Source organism: Mobula birostris, chromosome 24, assembly GCF_030028105.1.
Source record: "Mobula birostris isolate sMobBir1 chromosome 24, sMobBir1.hap1, whole genome shotgun sequence".
Classification (NCBI taxonomy): Eukaryota; Metazoa; Chordata; class Chondrichthyes; order Myliobatiformes; family Myliobatidae; genus Mobula; species Mobula birostris.
In genome coordinates this window covers 3,893,133-3,913,206 of record NC_092393.1, presented here as the reverse complement: position 1 = coordinate 3,913,206, position 20,074 = coordinate 3,893,133, and the positions used below count along the sequence as shown (strand labels likewise).

Genomic DNA, 20,074 nt, shown 5'->3' with positions numbered 1-20,074 from the left:
CGGTAAGCTCCACACAGACCCAAGAGTCACCGGCTACATAAGCAGCACGAGAGCTTTATTTAAAAAAAACGATTTAAAGATGGTCAGAATTTTGCCGAGATGCTTTCCATTGTCAGCACCAACCGTATTTATTACGTGCACAAGGAGCAGTTATTCCAGTTAGCTTTCCAGGGGTTTACAGCACGGTTCGTTTTTATCCAATTAGTGTTAATGTCAAGTCTGCTGCAGCGTTGTTTTAAAGATGTACTCGCAATTGCAGAAGCAGTGGTCGCCCAATACCCGGGTACAGTACCATTAGCAGTTATAGATATAACCTGCACAAATCGCGTCCGCCCCAAGGAAGACGGCTTGGATCGATATTAACAATGCAGCTCCGTCTTCTCACTGAGGGGGGAGAGCAGGAAACAACGCCCAGACCCGACCAGGTGGGGAGGGGAGTCAGGACCTCCTGCTACACGGGCAGACGATGAGACCCGCCCTTGGGGGGTGAGGCGGCCCGAATCGCCGATCCGGAGGAGAGTCAGGACCTCCTGCTGGACGGGCAGACGATGAGACCCGTTCTGGGGGCGGAGGGGAGGTGAGGCGGCCCGAATCGCCGATCCGGAGGGGAGGGGAGGGGAGTCAGGACCTCCTGCTGGACGGGCAGACGATGAGACCCGTTCTGTGGGGGTGAGGCGGCCCGAATCGCCGATCCGGAGGGGAGGGGAGGGGAGTCAGGACCTCCTGCTACACGGGCAGACGATGAGACCCGTTCTGTGGGGGTGAGGCGGCCCGAATCGCCGATCCGGAGGGGAGGGGAGGGGAGTCAGGACCTCCTGCTGGACGGGCAGACGATGAGACCCGTTCTGTGGGGGTGAGGCGGCCCGAATCGCCGATCCGGAGGGGAGGGGTGGGGAAGCGCAGCGCTGAGGCGAACAATCCCATCTCCAGGGCAACAGCAGCCCGGCAGTCTCTCCCCACCCTCCGTAGCAATACCTGGAACTGCTGCGACCCGTGGAGTCCAGGCCCTGGAAGGTGGTCGTGGTGGTCATGTCTGCCGATCCGCAGTCACCCTGCTGCCCTACCCTACCGTGCCGTTACCAGTCGCTCTGCCGTCCGCCGCGGCTTTATTTATAAACCTCGTGCGCTCTGATTGGCGCGAGCGCCGGAGTCCGCGTTTCCCGTTCTCCCATTGGCAGGTAGGGCCAGCCGTAGGCGGTCTTGCAAGCGGCGATTGGCTGTTGGTGATGCCAGTCATGGCCCGGGGGGCGGCCGGACGGCGCGGGCTTTGTTCGAGATGAGATGATGTAATGAGTTAAACGGGCGCGTCTCCCCGGCGTTGACAGCACCGGACAAAGGGGTGGAGTGGCCAGGGACAAGCCGGCTCTCGGGACAACACTAATCCTCTGCTCGGTCCCATCAAACTCCCGCTGCATGACCTCAATTACACTGAACACATGCCCTCTGAAAAAAAACAGCCGTGTGTTGGTTTGTTTGTGGACACAGTTTATACACTACATCTAATAATATTTATTTAAAACCGAAACACCATCAGCAACGAGCCTTGTTCTTAACTAGAGCTGAACCATAACGTTGATTTCCTGTTAATTGTGCAGAACTTTAATTGCTGTGATTTCATTAATTGCTAAGCGGTAAATTTCAACCCTCTTCAGCTAAATGAGAAACATTGTGTACCGAGGGCCACGACGGGTTGTTTGCATTCCGTATTTCCTAATTGGAAATAATGGCCGCCCATCTCTGGATTCTGATACGTTTCACCCCTTGCTTATCAAAAATTTGTATAACTACTGTGTTTTGAGGGAGAGTTCAATAAACACTCACAATTGAATTGAATTGACTTTATTTCTTACATCCTTCAAATACATGAGGAATAAAAATCTTTACGTCTCCATCGCAATGTGCAATCATAGTAATTTATAATAAATAGAACAGTCAATGTAATATAGAGTACACATCAATCTGATGGCCCGGTGGAAGAAGCTGTCCCGGAGCCTGTTGGTCCTGGCTTTTATGCTGCGGTACCGCTTCCCAGATGGTAGCAGCTGGGATAGATTGTGGTTGGGATGGTTTGGGTCCCCAATGATCCTACGGGGCCTTTCTACACACCTGTCCTTGTAAATGTCCTGAATCATGGGAAGTTCACAACTACAGTTCCCATACCAGGCAGTGATGCAGCCAGTCAGGATGTTCTCAATTGTGCCCCTGTAGAAAGTTGTTAGGATTTGGGGGCCCGTACCAAACTTCCTCAACCGTCTGAGGTGAAAGAGGCGCTGTTGTGTCTTTTTCACCACACAGCTGGTGTGTACAGACCACGTGAGGTCCTCGGTGATGTGGATGCTGAGGAACTTGAAGCTGTTTACCCTCTCAACCCCAGATCCATTGATGTCAATAGGGGTTAGCCCATCTCCATTCCTCCTGTAATCTACAACCAGCACCTTTGTTTTTGCGACATTGAGGGAGAGGTTGTTTTGTTGATACTGTGTCAGGGAGATGACTTCTTCCCTGTAGGCCACATCGTTATTATGAGATTAGACCAATCAATGTAGTGTTTTCAGCAAATTTAATTAGCAGATTGGAGCCGTGGGTGGTGATACAGTCATGGGTATACAGGGAGTAAAGGAGGGGACTTAGTACACAGCTCTCTGAAATCAAAACTTTCACCTCATCTTCAACTTAAATGGTCATCCCATACTTCTAAACAAGAAAAAAACAGCCTTTTCACATCTATCACAGCCTTGTCTTTTCCACTTTGTAGAATCCCCTCTTTCAATCAAGTCCTCTTTCACTCTTCTAAACTCCAGTGGATACACCCTTTCCTGTCCAATCTTGCTTTATAAGACAACCACCTATGTTAAGTATCAGTATACACTGTTTTTACATCCTGAAATAAGGAGACATTTCTGAAGTCTAACCTTCGTGTTTTTGATTTTAATTCCTCTCGCAATAAGCAAAACATCCTGTTATCTTTCCTAATTATTTGCATGGTAGTCTGTTGCAAATCATTCCTTGTGGTGCCACACCCCTCTGCAATCTCTCACTGTGTAGATGTGATGCATTCGTATTTTTCAAAAAAGGACAACTCCACCTTTTCCTTCAGTATACTCCATCTGCCAGATCTTTCCCTACTCTCTCACTTTGTAGCCTCCTTATATCCTCTTCATAACTTGTTTCTTCGTGTCATCGGTGAATTTAGCAATTATTACACTGGTGCCTTTGTTTATTTTAAATGGTAGAAGTCAAGACCCTGGCAATGGCCCTATTTGCTACATTGAAATGTAGAAAATGTAGGGTCTATATGTATGGAAATGCTAGCAGGCAGGCATTTTAGATGAGAGGGGTAGAAAAAGTCTATAAAAGCCACCAGGCAGGCATTTTGGATAAGCTTAAAGGAGGTAAGCAGAACAAGTTTTACACAGAGAACGATGAGAACCTGCATGCACTGCCAGGGGTAGTTGCAGAGGCAAATAGTGTAAGGTGTTTACCAGCGAGTTGTTTTTTATGACTCCCCGCTTGCTGTGAAAACAGAGACTCCTCCTTCTCCCTTATTAGGGAGAGAGAGAGTATGTCGTATACCAGGTGAAACACAAAGTCTTTGGGGTGACGGCAAGCTGTGTCTTTGCTGTTGCTTTGCTCACGCTGGAGCATTCGGTGGTGGTGCCGATGCTTTTTTTGCCGGTGGGGGAGGGGGGATTGTTGCTCGCTGCTGCTTACGCGCGGGAGGGGGAGGAGTTTGGGGTTTTAACATTTGACAGTGTTTCATTCTTTGGGGCTCTCCTCTGTTTTCGTGGATAGTTGTGAAGAAAAAGCATTTCAGGATGTATATTGCATACATTTCTCTGACATTAAATGTGTCTTTGAAGATCTGGGGACTGGGTTAAAGCAACAGTAGGCTTCACACGCAAAATGCTGGAGGAACTCAGCAGGTCAGGCAACATTTATGGAAAAGCATAAACAGTTGATGTTTCGGGCTAAGACCCTTCATCAGGACTGGAAAAAAAAGAGAAGTCACAGCTATAAAGTTGGGGAGAGGGGAGGAAGAAGTACAAGGCAGTAGGTAATAAATGAAACTGGGAGAGGAGAGGGGTGAAGGAAAGAGCTGGGAAGTTGATTGCTGAAAGAGATACAGGGCTGGAGAAGAGGGAATCTGACAGGAGAGGACAGGAGACCATGGTAGAAAGAGAAGGGGGACAAGCACCAGAGGGAGGAGATGGGCAAGTAAGGAGATGAGGTGGGAGAGGGAAATGGGAATGGGGAATGGTGAGGGGGGCAATTACTGGAAGTTCATGCCATCAGGTTGGAGGCTACCCAGAAAGAATACTGTTTCAGGTGATTCTCCTCCAACCTGAGTGTGGCCTCATCGTGGCGGCAGAAGAGGCCACAGACTGACATGTCAGAATGGAAACGGGAAGTAGAATTTGAAATGGATGGCCACCAGGAGATCCTACTTTTTTCTGGCGGATGGACCGTGGGTACTCAGCAAAGCGGTCTCCCAATCTACATCGGGTCTCACGGATATACAGGAGGCCACACCGGTTACAGTAGATGACCCCAGCAGACTCCCAGGTGAAGTGTTGCCTTACCTGGAAGGACTGTTTGAGGTTCTGGGTGGTACTAAAGGAGGAGGTGTAGGGGCGGGTGTGGTACTCGGTCAGCCTACAAGGAGCGAGAGCAGTGGGAAGGAACGAATGGAGAAGGGAGTAGTGTAGGGAGCTATCATTGCAGAAGTGCGGAGAGGTGGAAAAATGTGCTTGGTGACGGGGTCCTACTGGAGATGGCAGAAGTTGTAGGAGATTACGTGCACATCTTTCCCTCTCCCTCCCCCCACTTTCTGCAGAATCGGTCCCTGCATGACACCCTTGTCCACTTGTCCCTCCCCACTGATCTCCCTACTGGTATTTATCTCCATTCAGAACCACAAACAGTCCTTCCAGATGAGGTGACACTTCACCTGTGAGTCTGTTGGGTCATCTATTGTTCCTGGTGCTCCCTGTGTGGTCTCCTGTATATCAGCGAGACCCAATGTAGCTTGGGAGACCGTTTTGCTGATCTCCTATGCACTGTCTGCCAGAAGAAAATGGGATCTCCTGGTGGCCAGCCATTTCAATTCTACTTCCCGCTCCCATTCCAACATGTCAGTCCATGACCTCCTCTGCTGCTGCGCTGAGGCCACACTCAGGGTGGAGGAGCACACTTTATATTCCATCTGGGTAGCCTCTAGCCTGATCGCATGAATATTCATTTCTCGAACTTCTGGTAATTGCCCCCTACACCATTCCCCATTCCCATTTCCCTCTCCCACCTCATCTCCTTACTTGCCCATCACCTCCCTCTGGTGCTCCTCCCCCTTCCCTTTCTTCCATCGTCTTCTACCTTCTCCTATCAGATTACCTCTTCTCCAGCCCTTTATCTCTTTCACTAATCAACTTCCCGGTTCTTTACTTCACCCTTCCCCCTTTCCTGGTTTCACCCATCACCTGCCACCTTGTGCTTCTTCCTCCCCTCCCTCCCCCAGCTTTCTTACTCTGCCTTCTCATATCTTTTTCCAGTCCTGATGAAGGGTCTTGGCCCAAAGAGTCGACTGTTTCCATTTTGCTACCTTACCTGTTGAGTTCCTCCAGCATTCTGTGCATTGCTTGGATTTGCAGAATGTGCAGATTTTCTTGTGATTACTGTTGATGGGATTATTGGGCAGAACGGTGAACAGAAGTGGAGTGTCCGATGCAGGAGTGGGAGCCTGAGGCTTTGACTTGTGAGTCCTTGAAGAAGACCAGTGAGGTCCCTTAACTCTTTAATCCTCCTTCAACCACTCAGATAGACTAATTGCTTAATAATTGTGTAGATGAGACATAAATTAGGTAACTGACACATAGTAATTAAATTAAAAAGACAGTATGCTAGTTCCAGGGTTTTGGTAAATTGCATACTTAAAATTATGAATATAATTTTATCCAAATAGAAGGGGGTGGGTTCAACACATTTGGAAAAGTATGGATAAAGTAAAAGGGAAGAGTGGAAAAAAAAGACAAAGTTTAGATAGGAATGAAAATTTAACTTTCGACAAGGTGGAGAAAAATTTGAAAAATGGTGTGGTGAATATGGGACTGAAGGTGTTACTTTTGAATGAAACAAGATAAATAAGCTTTATAGCACAGTTACAATTTGATAGATATAACATTGTGGGCATCAGTCATGGCTGAAAGAAGATCACAACTGGGATCTAAACATCCAAGGATACACGTCCTATTGAAAAGACAGACAGGTGAGTGGAAGTTAGAGAAGTTAGAGAAGTCAATGTTCATGCCATCAGGTTGGAGGCTACCCAGACGGAATATAAGGTGTTGTTCCTCCAACCTGAGTGTGGCTTCATCTTTACAGTAGAGGAGGCCGTGGATAGACATGTCAGAATGGGAATGGGATGTGGAATTAAAATGTGTGGCCACTGGGAGATTCTGCTTTCTCTGGCAGACAGAGCGTAGGTGTTCAGCAAAGCAGTCTCCCAGTTTGCGTCGCGTCTCGCCAATATATAGAAGGCCACATCGGGAGCACCGGACGCAGTATATCACCCCAGCTGACTCACAGGTGAAGTGTTGCCTCACCTGGAAGGACTGTTTGGGGCCCTGAATGGTGGTAAGGGAGGAAGTGTAAGGGCATGTGTAGCACTTGTTCCGCTTACACGGATAAGTGCCAGGAGGGAGATCAGTGGGGATGGATGGGGGGGACGAATGGACAAGGGAGTCGCGTAGGGAGCGATCCCTGCGGAATGCGGGGGGGGGGAGGGAAAGATGTGCTTAGTGGTGGGATCCCGTTGGAGGTGGCGGAAGTTACGGAGAATAATATGTTGGACCCGGAGGCTGGTGGGGTGGTAGGTGAGGACCAGGGGAACCCTATTCCTAGTGGGGTGGCGGGAGGATGGAGTGAGAGCAGATGTACGTGAAATAGGGGAGATGCGTTTAAGAGCAGAGTTGATAGTGGAGGAAGGGAAGCCCCTTTCTTTAAAAAAAGAAGACATCTCCCTCATCCTAGAATGAAAAGCCTCATCCTGAGAGCAGATGCGGCGGAGACGGAGGAATTGCGAGAAGGGAATGGCGTTTTTGCAAGAGACAGGGTGAGAAGAGGAATAGTCCAGATAGTTGTGAGAGTCAGTAGGCTCATAGTAGACATCAGTGGATAAGCTGGCTCCAGAGCAGAGACAGAAAGATCTAGAAAGGGGAGGGAGGTGTCGGAAATGGACCAGGTAAACTTGAGGGCAGGGTGAAAGTTGGAGGCAAAGTTAACAAAGTCAACGAGCTCTGCATGCGTGCAGGAAGCAGCGCCAATGGAGTCGTCGATGTAGCAAAGGAAAAGTGGGGTACAGATACCAGAATAGGCACGGAACATAGATTGTTCCACAAAGCCAAAAAAAAGGCAGGCATAGCTAGGACCCATACGGGTGCCCATAGCTACACCTTTAGTTTGGAGGAAGTGGGAGGAGCCAAAGGAGAAATTATTAAGAGTAAGGACTAATTCCGCTAGATGGAGCAGAGTGGTGGTAGAGGGGAGCTGATTAGGTCTGGAATCCAAAAAGAAGCGGAGAGCTTTGAGACCTTCCTGATGGGGGATGGAAGTATATAGGGACTGGACATCCATGGTGAAAATAAAGCGGTGGGGGCCAGGGGACTTAAAATCATCGAAAAGTTTAAGAGCGTGAGAAGTGTCACGAACATAGGTCGGAAGGGATTGAACAAGGGGGGATAAAACCGTGTTGAGGTATGCAGAAATGAGTTCGGTGGGGCAGGAGCAAGCTGAGACAATAGGTCGGCCAGGACAGGCAGGTTTGTGGATCTTGGGTAGGAGGTAGAAACAGGAAGTGCGAGGTGTGGGAACTATAAGGTTGGTAGCAGTGGATGGGAGATCCCCTGAGCGGATAAAGTCGGTGATGGTGTGGGAGACAATGGCCTGGTGCTCCTTAGTGGGGTCACGATAGAGGGGTAAATAAGAGGAGGTATCCGCGAGTTGTCGCTGTGCCTCGGCAAGGTAGAGGTCAGTACGCCAGACTACAACAGCACCCGCCTCATCGGCGGGTTTAATAATAAGGTTAGGATTAGTGCGGAGGGAGTGGAGAGCAGAGCGTTCTGAAGGAGTGAGGTTGGAATGGGGACAAGGTGCGGTGAAGTCGAGACGGTTGATGTCTCGTCAGCAGTTAGCAATAAAGAGATTCAGAGCAGGCAGAAGACCAGAGCAGGGTGTCCATGAAGAAGACGAGGGTTGAAGATGGGAGAAGGGGTCATCGGTGGGGGTGGAAGAGTCCTTGCCGAAGAAGTAGGCTCGGAGACGGAGACGGCGGAAGAAAAGTTCCGCATCATGGCGAACACGGAACTCGCTGAGGTGTGGGCGAAGGGGGACAAAGGTGAGGCCCTTACTGAAGACAAAGCGCTCTGCCTCCGACAGTTGAAGGTCGGAGGGGATGGTAAAGACCCGGCACGGATGAGAGCTGGGATCAGAGGGGGGAGGGGGAGGCTGGGGGTGTCAATGGAGAGGGGAGGTTTGGGGTGAAAAAGGAGGCCTTTTTGGGTTGGCTGCTGGTGATATGTGTTGTTCTGCAGGGGTTAACGTCCAATCCACTACTTTTCCTGTTATGTGTTAATGAAATTGATGGCTTTGTGGTCACATTTGTGGATGATACAAAGATAGGTAGCGGGCAGATAGTGTTGAATCGGCAGAAGGATTTGGACAGGTTGGGAGATTGGGCAGAGAAGTTCAGATAGAATACAATGGAGTGAAATATATGGTCATGCACTTTGGTGGAAGAAATAAAGGCAAAGACTATTCTCTAAATCCAGGGGCAGGATTCCCTAAAGGTTAACTCGCAAGTTGAGCTGGTAGTAGGAAAGGAAAGGTACGTCACATCTGGAGTTTCTCCAGTTAGCAGACGATTTCCCTCCACGGCTCTCTGACATAGTGGGGAACCGCGTACGAGGCAAGTGGTTTACCATTGCCTTCTGCCGGGTGAGTTTCCAAAGAGATCACCAGCTCATAACCCAGCATGGATGGAAAGCGTGCAGGGGGGCTGGCTGGATTCAAACTCGGGACCTACCTAAGTCCGACGCTGACGGTGGGTGAGCTGGTAGTAAGGAAGGCAAATACAATGTTAGCATTAATTTTCCATGAACTGGAATATAAAGGCAAGAATGTAATGCTGAAGCTTCATAAGACATTGGTCTTGCCTCATTTAGAGTATTATGGGCAGTTTTCGGCCTTATATCTAAGGAAGGATACGTTGGCATTGAGAGGGTTCAGAAGAGGTTGAGAAGAATGATTCCAGGGACGTAATAGTTAGCAGACGAGGAACATTTGGTAGCTCTCAACTTGTACTCACTGAAGATAAGGATTAAGAGAACCTTGCTGAAACGTACTGATTATTGAAAGGCCTGGATTGAACGGACGTGGAGAGGATGTTTTCAGTAGTGGTAGAATCTAGGATCGGAGGGCACAGTCTAAGAGTAAAAGGGTATCTTTTTACAGCAGAGACAAGCTGGAACTTCTTCAGCAAAAGGGTGGTGAATCCGTGCAATTCATTGCCACAGGTGGCTGTGGAGACCTAGTCACTAGGTATATTTAAAACAGAGGTTGATGGGTTCTTAATTAGTAAAGGTGTCAACAGGAAGAAGACAGGAGAGTGGGGTTAAGAGGGAAAAATAAATCAGCCATTATTGGCAGACTCAATAAGCCAAATGGCCGAATTCTGCTCCTGTATCTTATGAGCATCAAAGAACTTGCTTCGCCAGGTTGTTCACCTGCGTGATGTGTTGTTATCATTTGTGAACATGAGTGCCCCAGGATCACATGGTGCAAGTACACCTCCTTGAAAAAAACAGCTGATCTTCTGTGTTCCAACAATGTCAGCTAGTATATTGTCTTCAGGGAGGTACCCCTGCAGCAAGACCACCGGCAGTGCAGGAGCTGAAGCTGGATGGCTCTTTGTCTTGTCGGGCTGACCGGAAGTGCACTGAGAACGGTAAGTGTAAAGGAGTTGGTTGCTTACTGTTCTGGTTAATAACGGATGGTGCAATCCAGGTCATATTACGATGGAGGAACGTGTTTGTAGACCGGACATTGAACTTTTTGCTGTTGGACTCCGGCCATATTCCACCGAGATACAACACTGGGGGTCACGGAAGGTTGTTCCTGCCTGTGGCCATCGAACTTTGCAGCTCCTCCCGTGGAGGGTCAGACACCCTGAGCCAATAGACTGGTCCTGGACTTATTTCCACCTGGCATAGTTTGCATTTTGTTGTTTGATTGTTTGTGGTTTTTGTATTGCTATATTTACGCTCTATTCTTGGTTGGTGCGGCTGTAACGAAACCCAATTTCCCCCAGGATCAATAAAGTATATCTATCTATCTATCTATCTATCTGTCTTGGTGGATATCTGATGAAATTTCCTTCTATCTCATACCCTAAGGCATCTGGAAAAGGAGGTCCTGTACTGACCACCTCTATTTTGCATCTATACATCTCCTGTACCTCAGGGGCCCTGTTGTTGGAGTCATGCTCAGTTTATGCCTATGGCTTGTTAACACACGGGTGGGATCCACTGGCTCTGGAGAAGGAGAAATTCCAGGATCATTCCTGGGTTTCGATGGTGGGATGTGAGTTAGTTTTGCATCCATTTTCTCTGTCATGAGTACATGAAGAGGTTGTCAGAGGTGAGGGTCAGTGGTCAAGCTCTTTGTGAGGAAGTCTGATCTGGGTGAAGCCATCGAGATCTGAGTTTAAGGAGAAGAAGGGCACATTGAGAAACCTGTAGCTAATGGAGTCCTCTAGTGCTAGAAGTGAAATCATGAATCCAGATCCTATGAAATTTATACTGGGTCTTACCCTTCTATTCCCTGAAAGAATGTCGGGTGGTACAGACAAAGCTTGTGAGTTACTGGTCCCCATTGATCTGGTGGAAATAGTCAACTCAGTCCACACTTAGTGTTCTCTTCAGATCTCTTTAGAGATGGTCATTTACATGGGCCAAATGTTATTTACCACTCTTTAAGACTTGTCTGCAAGTTTTCTGGGTTTTGCGGCATTTCAGACTCAGCCTGATTTTCACTGTCAGGCAATTGCATCAGCAAGGACACTTCCATCGTGTTCTGTGGAACTCACAAATAACTGGGGCACCCCTGAGGGATGGCAGATCATCAAGAGCATGATTGTTGTACTCCATTGCAGTCTAACCTCATGGACCAGAGTATTCTTCTATCGATGATTACGATCAAGCTGCTTCAATGGGGAGTACAGGGGAGCATACTGTGTGGTCAGTGCCTGGCAAACCAACAAATGAGCTAACAAAATGGTGAAGCAACAAAATGGTTCCTAAAAAGATCCAAGATAAACATTTGAAAACCGAGCGAATTGGCGAAGGGTGTTATTCTGACTGGATATCTGTGTTCAGTGGTGTTCCACAAAGATCAGTGCTAGGACCTATAAATGATTTGAGGGAGAAAAATAGGGCTGAATTGTTAATAGTGAGGATGCCTATCATAGGATTCAGCTCAAAATAGCGTCAGAGAATTGGCAAATTAAATTAAATCTGGGCAAGTGTGAGGTGTACTTTGGGAGTTCAAATCTGAAAAGAAAGTATACTGTAAATGGTAGGAAAGTTAGGAGCATTGATGTACAGAGGGATCTTGGAGTATAAGTCCATAGCTCCCTGAAAGTAAATAGGATGTCTCCTTCTTGCTGACAATCAACACAGGCACACCAGAAGGATGCATGCTTAGCCCACTGGTCTACTCTCTACACAGATGACCGTGTGGCTAGGGACAGCTCAGACACCATCTATAACTTCACCAATGACGCAACTGTTGGCAGAATCTGAGATGGTGGCAAGGACCTGCACAGGAGTAAGATAGAATAACCTGTTGATTCAATTTGCAACAACAACCACGTACACAATGTCAGTAAGACCAAGAAGTTGATTTGGGACTTCAGGAAGGGGTAACTGGGAGAACATCAGTCTTTATTGAGAGGTCAGTCATGGCAAAGGGTGAATAGCTTCAACTTCCAGGACATCAGCATCTCAGAGGATCTATCCTGGGCCAAACTTATTAATGCAATTATGCAGAAGGCATGCAGCTATATTTTGTTACAAGTTTGAGGAAATTTGTCACCAAAGACTATAGCAAATTTCTGCAGGTGTACTGTGGAGATCATTCCGACCGGTTGCATCACCCTCTGATATACTCTGCATAGGATCAGAGGGTTGTAAACTCAGCCAGCTCCCCCACCACCAAGGACATCTTCAAAAGGTGATGCCTTAAGAAGGCAGCATCCATCATTAAGGACCCCCGCCTTGCTACTTTTCATTACTACAACCAGAGAGGAGGTACAAGACCATGAAGACACACACTCAGCATCTTAGGCATTGTCTCAGCTTGCTCCTGCCCCACCGAACTCATTTCTGCATACATCGACACGGTTTTATCTCCCCTTGTTCAATCCCTTTCTATCTACATTCATGACACTTCTCACACTCTGAATTTTTTCGATGATTTTAAGTTCCCTGGCCCCCACCACTTTATTTTCACCATGGATGTCCAGTCCATATATACTTCCATCCCCCATCAGGAAGGTCTCAAAGCTCTCCGCTGCTTTTTGGATTCCAGACTGAACCAGTTCCCCTCTACCACCACTCTGCTCCATCTAGCGGAATTAGTTCTTACTCCTAATGATTTCTCCTTTGGCTCCTCCCACTCCCTCCAAACTAAAGGTGTAGCCATGGGCACCCATACGGGTCCCAGCTATGCCTGCCTTTTTGTTGGCTTCGTGGAATAATCCATGTTCCAAATCTATTCTGGTATCTGTCCCCCACTTTTCCTTCGCTACATCGACGACTGCATTGGCGCTGCTTCCTGCACGCATGCAGAACTCGTTGACTTTATTAACTTTGCCTCCAACTTTCACCCTGCCCTCAAGTTTACCTGGTCCATTTCCAACACCTCCCTCCCCTTTCTAGATGGTTCTGTCTCTGGAGACAGCTTATCTACTGATGTCTACTATAAGCCTACTGACTCTCACAGCTATCTGGACTACTCCTCTTCTCACCCTCTCTCTTGCAAAAATGCCATCCCCTTCTCGCAATTCCCCCTTCTCCGCCGCATCTGTTCTCAGGATGAGGCTTTTCATTCCAGGACGAAGGAGATGTCCTCCTTTTTTAAAGAAAGGGGCTTCCCTTCCTCCACCATCAACTCTGCTCTCAAACACATCTCCCCCATTTCACGCACACCTGCTCTCACTCCATCCTCCCGCCACCCCACTAGGAATAGGGTTCCCCTTGTCCTCACCTACCACCCCACCAGCCTCCAGGTCCAACATATAATTCTCCGTAACTTCCGCCACTTCCAGCGGGATCCCACCACTAAGCACATCTTTCCCTCCCCCCCCACCCGCTTTCCGCAGGGATCACTCCATACGCGACTCCCTTGTCCATTCGTCCCCCCCATCCCTCCCCACTGATCTCCCTCCTGGCACTTATCCGTGTAAGTGGAACAAGTGCTACACATGCCCTTACACTTCCTCCCTTACCACCATTCGGGGCCCCAGACAGTCCTTCCTGGTGAGGCGACACTTCACCTGTGAGTCGGCTGGGGTGATATACTGCGTCCGGTGCTCCCGATGTGGCCTTTTATATATTGGCGAGACCCGACGCAGACTGGGAGATCGTTTCGCTGAACACCTACGCTCTGTCTGCCAGAGAAAGCAGGATCTCCCAGTGGCCACACATTTTAATTCCACGTCCCACTCCCATTCTGATATGTCTATCCATGGCCTCCTCTACTGTAAAGATGAAGCCACACTCAGGTTGGAGGAACAACACCTTATATTTCGTCTGGGTAGCCTCCAACCTAATGGCATGTACATTGACTTCTCAAACTTCCGCTAATGCCCCACCTCCCCCTCGTACCCCATTCGTTATTTATTTATATACACACATTCTTTTTCTCTCTCTGTCCCTCTCACTATACCCCTTGCCCATCCTCTGGTTTTTCCCCCTTCCCCCTTTTCCTTCTCCCTGGGCCTCCTGTCCCATGATCCTCTCGTATCCCTTTTGCCAATCACCTGTCCAGCTCTTGGCTCCATCCCTCTCCCTCCTGTCTTCTCCTATCATTTTGGATCTCCCCCTTCCCCTCTCACTTTCAAATCTCTTACTAACTCTTCCTTCAGTTAGTCCTGACGAAAGGTCTCGGCCCGAAACGTCGACCATACCTCTTCCTAGAGATGCTGCCTGGCCTGCTGCGTTCACCAGCAACTTTGATGTCTGTCGCTCAGCATTTTAGGAACAGCTCCTTTCCCTCTTCCATTTCTGAACAGTCCATGAACACCACCTCATTATTTACTCTCTTCTTACAACACTTATTTATTTTTATATATCTTATTGTAAAATATGGTAATATTTTACATATTGTACTGTACCGCTGATGTAAAACAACAAATTTCATGGTGTGTGTCAGTGATAACAAACCCGACTCTGATTCTAGCACGGTAACGATGGTACGTGCTTGCTTTCATTGGTTGAAGTGTTGAGTCAGGAAGTCATGTAGCAGCTGTAGAAAACTTTGGTTAGGCTACATGTGTGCAGCTCCCGATGCTGAAGGATGCCAACGCTTTGGAGAGGGTGCAGAAGTTGTTCACCAGGATGTTGCCTGGAATAGAGAGTATTAGTTATAAAGAGATAATGATCAAGTCTGGATTGTTTTTTTCTTAGATTGTCAGAGACTGAGGAAAGACCTGATTAGGAGCATATAAAATGATGAGAGGAATAGATAGTCAGAGTATATTTTCAAAGATGGAAATATCAAATGTTGTGATGGGAGATTTTAATTTCCCAGATGTCGATTGGCATCTCCCTAGAGCGAGGGGTTTAGATAGGGTGGAGTTTGTTAGGTGTGTTCAGGAAGGGGTCTTGACACAATATGTAGATAAGCCTACAAGAGGAGAGGCTGTACTTGATCTGGTATTGGGAAATGAACCTGGTCAGGTGTCAGATCTCTCAGTGGGAGAGCATTTTGGAAATAGTGATCACAATTCTATCTCCTTCACTATAGCATTGGAGAGAGATAGGAACAGACAACTTTAAAAAGCATTTAATCGGAGTAAGGGGGATTATGAGGCTATCAGGCAGGAACTTGGAAGCTTAAGTTGGGAACAGATGTTCTCAAGGAAAGGTACGGAAGAAATGTGGCAAATATTCAGGGGATATTTGTGTGGAGTTCTGCATAGGTACGTTCCAATGAGACAGGGAAGTTATGGTAGGGTACAGGAACCGTTGTGTACAAAGGCTGTAATAAATCTAGTCAAGAAAAAAAAAAGCTTATGGAAGGTTCAGAGAGCTAGGTAACGTTAGAGATCTAGAAGATCCAGGAAGGAGCTTAAGAAGGAAATTAGGAGAGCCAGAAGGGGCCATGAGAAGGCCTTGGCAGGCAGGATTAAGGAAAACCCCAAGGCATTCTACAAGTATGTGAAGAGCAAGAGGATAACACATGAAAGAATAGGACCTATCAAGTGTGACAGTGGGAAAGTGTGTATGGAACCGGAGGAAATGGCAGAGGTACTTAATGAGTACTTTGCTTCAGTATTCACTGTGGAAAAGGATCTTGGTGATTGAGTGATGACTTGCAGCAGACTGAAAAGCTTGAGCATGTAGATATTAAGAAAAAGGATGTGCTGGAGCTTTTGGAAAGCTTCAAGTTGGATAAGTCGCCGGGACCAGATGAGATGTACCCCAGGCTACTGTGGGAGGCAGGGAGGAGATTGCTGAGCCTCTGGTGATGATCTTTGCATCATCAATGGAGACGGGAGAGGTTCCGGAGGATTGAAGGGTTGCGGATGTTGTTCCTTTATTCAAGAAAGGGAGTAGAGATAGCCCAGGAAATTATAGACCAGTGAGTCTTACTTCAGTGGTTGGTAAGTTGATGGAGAAGATCCTGAGAGACAGGATTTATGAACATTTGAAGAGATATAATATGATTAGGAATAGTCAGCATGGCTTTGTCAAGGGCAGGTTGTGCCTTACGAGCCTGACTGAATTTTATGAGGATGTGACTAAACACATCGATGAAGGTCGAGCAGTATATGTAGTGTACTGTATATGGATTTCAGCAAGGCATCCCATGCAAGGCTTATAGAGAAAGTAAAGAGGTATGGGATCCAAGGGGACATTGCTTTGTGACTCCAGAACTGGCTTGCCCACGGAAGGCAAAGAGAGGTTGTAGACGGGTCATATTCTACATGGAGGCCAGAGACCAGTGGTGTGTCTCAGGGATCTGTTCTGGGACCCTTACTCTTTGTGATCTTTATAAATGACCTGGATGAGGAAATGGAGGGATGGGTTAGTAAACTTGCTGATGACACGAAGGTTGGAGGTGTTGTGGATAGTGTGGAGGGCTGTCAGAGGTTACAGTGGGACATTGATAAGATGCAAAACTGGGCTGAGAAGTGGCAGATGGAGTTCAACCCAGATAAGTGTGAAGTGATTCATTTTGGTAGGTCAAATATGACAACAGAATATAGTATTAATGGTGAGACTTTTGGCAGTGTGGAGGATCAGAGGGATCTTGGGGTCCAAGTCCATAGGATGCTCAAAGCAGCTGCGCAGGTTGACTCTGTGGTTAAGAAGGCATACGGTGTATTGGCCTTCATCAATCGTGGAATTGGATTTAGGAGCTGAGGGGTAATGTTGCAGCTGTATAAGACCCTGGTCAGACCTCACTTGGAGTACTGTGCTCAGTTCTGGTCGCCTCACTACAGGAAGGATGTGGAAACCATAGAAAGGGTGCAGAGGAGATTTCCAAGGATGTTGCCTGGATTGGGGAGCATGCCTTATGAAAACAGGTTGAGTGAACTCGGCCTTTTCTCCTTGGAGCGACGGAGGATGAGAGGTGACCTGATAGAGGTGTACAAGATGATGAGAGGCATTGATCGTGTGGATAGTCAGAGGCTTTTTCCCAGGGCTGAAATGGCTGCCACAAGAGGGCACATGTTTAAGGTGCTGTGGAGTAGGTACAGAGGAGATGTCAGGGGGATATTTTTTACACAGAGAGCGGTGAGTGCGTGGAATGGGCTGCCGGCAACGGTGGTGGAGTCGGATACGGTAGGGTCTTTTAAGAGGCTCCTGGACAGGTACATGGAGCTTAGAAAAATAGAGGGCTATGGGTAACCCTAGTAAATTTCTAAGGTAGGAACATGTTCGGCACAACTTTGTGGACTAAAGAGCCTGTATTGTGCTGTAGGTTTTCTATGTTTCAAATACCAGAGAGTATAGGTTTAATGTGAGAAGGATAGATTTCACAGGAACCTGAAGGGCAAATTTATCACTCAAAGAGAAGTCTGTAGACAGAATGAACTGCCAGAGAAGGTGGCTTTAAATAACATATAAAAGACATTTGGACAGGTACATGGATAGGAAAATTTACAGTCACATGGGCCAGCTGAGACTACTTTACACAGTAATCTTTGTTGGCATGTACCCGTTGGGTCGAAGGGCCTGTTTTTCAGCTGTCTGAATCCAGCCAACCCCAGTCAGAGCCAATCCCATTGGTAGGTCCAGCGCTGCATGTAGGCCAGATGGGGCAGATCCCCTGTCCCCATGCAGTTGAATGAACCTAGTGGGATTTTACAACAATTCAGGTTACGTCATTACCAATTATTAATATTTTTAAATTCCTGATTTTATAGGCATCCGTTAGTCTCGTGAGACCATGGATTTGTGCCTTGGACGGTTTCCAGGGTGCAGGCCTGGGCAAGGTTGTATGAAAGACCGGCAGTTGTCCATGCTGCAAGTCTCCCCTCTCCACGCCACTGATGTTGTCCAAGGGAAGGGCATTAGAACCCATACAGCTTGGCACTGGTGTCGTCGCAGAGCAATGTGTGGTTAAGTGCCTTGCTCAAGGACACAACACGCTGCCTCAGCCAAGGCTCGAACTGGCGACCTTCAGATCACTAGACTGACACCTTAACCACTTGGCCACGCGCCAACTTCCTGATTATTGACTGAATTTAAAGTCCACCACTGCTGTGGAAGGATTTGAGGTCAGGTTTCTAGATTCTAAGGCCAGGTCTATGGATTATTTATTTGTAATGTATTTGCTCCACCACCACCAGGTCAATAGAAGCTCTGATGGGTTAGTTTTGTATTCAATTTTCCTTTCTATTTTAATATCTTGCTCTTGCTGAACTCTGAAAGATTCCCAATCCTCAGGCTAAATGCCGATTAATCTTTTCTAATCTGACACCATTTCTACAAATAGAAACAATTAAAATGCTGGAGGTATATGGATTTGTAAAAGGATGATTGGACCTAACTGATCTACTGGTACTCTTTGAGAATGTGATTAATGGTCTGGTTAAAGGAGAACACAGGGTGTGGTGGGTTTGGATTTTCAGATGGCTTTCAGTAAGCTTTCACTTAGTAAGTTGCAAAGCAAGGTTAGAACACACAGAACTGGATGTAATATACTGACCTGGATAAGAATTAGTTATTGAACACAAAGCAGAAGTGGCGATACAGACCTTTGACAGGTTGGCAGGCTGTGACCTGTGTGGTACTGTGTCGATGTTTGGGCCCCAGCTCCTAGCATCGTCCTGGCCGATGCACAGCATTGGAGAGCAAGATAAAGTGCAGGTAAGTGAGGCATTTTATGTTTAATGAAATGTGTAACACATTTTATTCCAAAATCTAAGTATGAAAGCGCGCTAAACATCCTTATGTAACAACGTCATCATGTCAGACCAGCCTCTTAAAACGAAACCCCAGCTCAATGTCAGAGGTTGTGAATTATGTACGCTTCTCCCAATTACGTTAGCCTACATAAGAGCCCACCCCAGGATTCTCTAAAACCAGCACTGTGAGCCCGTCCAGAGCCTGGATGAGCCGCCCAGCACAGGTCCTGTATTCCATGGGTGAACCACAGGTGCCTCTGGCTCGTCCAGTTGTGCATTGACACACCCATGGTCATGTTGTGACACCAGGGGCAAGGCAGGAGAACACTCCACATCTTGGTGGGCTGGTTTAAGAATCTACCGAAATACGTTCAAGTTTACCCCCCCCCACCCCCCGTCTATGATAAAAGTCTTTTCTCTCCATTCCAAAATGGAGCGAGCCATTGTAAGCAGGCCTAAGGGGATGTGGTGATGCGTCATGGTGGATAAAAACAAATGAGGCAGAATGTAGGGCAACAGGAGCCCAAGAGTTCTGTACGCCATGATGGAAGGCAGGAACAGGTGAAAAGGAATTGAACTTACTGAGGAGGGTGGAACGCTGTTGAGAGGCTGACTAGCTGGCTGTGGTATCAGGGATGAAATCACCTGGCACTCATAATGGCTGCCCATACACCAACTTAGTCACGGACGACTGCAGGCATCTTTTGGAGCAGTTCTGAGCTCCAGCAGGTCTCATGGGAGACCATTATACCAACACTCATCGGTCAGAGAAACCCTCAGAGAAGTCTTTAAGGACTGGCGAAACTGCTTGCATAGGCCATTGGACTGCAGGTGATACGCAGTGTGTGATTTAGCCAACGCCGAGGTTCTGGGCCATCACAGCCCAGAGGTCTGAAATAAGTTGGTATTGTGGTCAGAGGTAACATCAGATGGTGTGCCAAACCCAGGTGCTGATGAACCAAGCCCAAACCATGTCTGCAGCCATCATTGGTGCCAGAGGGACAACCTCGGGCCACTTGGTGGTACGGTCCACCATGATAAGAAGGTACGTGAAACTGTGGGAGGGGGGAAGAGGACCATCAAGGTTCACATTGACATGGACACACCATCGCTCAGGGACCTCAAAAGGTGCCAGTGGTGCCTGAACGTGATGGTTAATTTTTGCCCACTGGCTCTTCACCCAGGCTGCAGTCTCATCACACATGTCCTTTCTGAGGCCGTGCCACACAAACTTCAGTGCAACCAGTTTCTGTGAGGCCCTCCGGCCTGGATGTGAGAGGCCATGCGTGAAGTCAAAAACAGTCCGTCCCCAGCTTGTGGGCACGATGGGGTGAGGGTGACCTATTAAGACATCCCACAGGAGAGAAACCCCAGCTTCCCTGAACT

General features: G+C 47.7%; 1 protein-coding gene and 1 long non-coding RNA gene across 5 annotated transcripts in view; both read right to left on the bottom strand.

The window, feature by feature from the left end:
• The window catches only part of jpt1b (Jupiter microtubule associated homolog 1b), a 71,470-nt gene extending 70,349 nt beyond the window's left edge, over nt 1-1,121 (bottom strand). For 2 of the 4 annotated variants that reach the window (XM_072242316.1, XM_072242319.1), the window contains exon 1: nt 976-1,121. In XM_072242316.1, coding sequence (XP_072098417.1) covers nt 976-1,031 — 56 coding nt within the window. In that variant the 5' untranslated portion in view covers nt 1,032-1,121. The remainder of the gene's footprint in view (nt 1-975) is intronic. The other 2 variants (XM_072242317.1, XM_072242318.1) reach the window with 1 other exon arrangement.
• Nucleotides 1,122-14,388: 13,267 nt separating this feature from the next.
• Nucleotides 14,389-18,613, bottom strand: LOC140187376 (uncharacterized). Its single transcript, XR_011883079.1, has 3 exons — nt 18,539-18,613; nt 17,497-17,631; nt 14,389-14,673 (listed from the first exon to the last, which is right to left on the bottom strand). It is a non-coding gene; the product is annotated as an uncharacterized lncRNA (long non-coding RNA).
• Between the last annotated feature and the right edge of the window lie 1,461 nt (nt 18,614-20,074).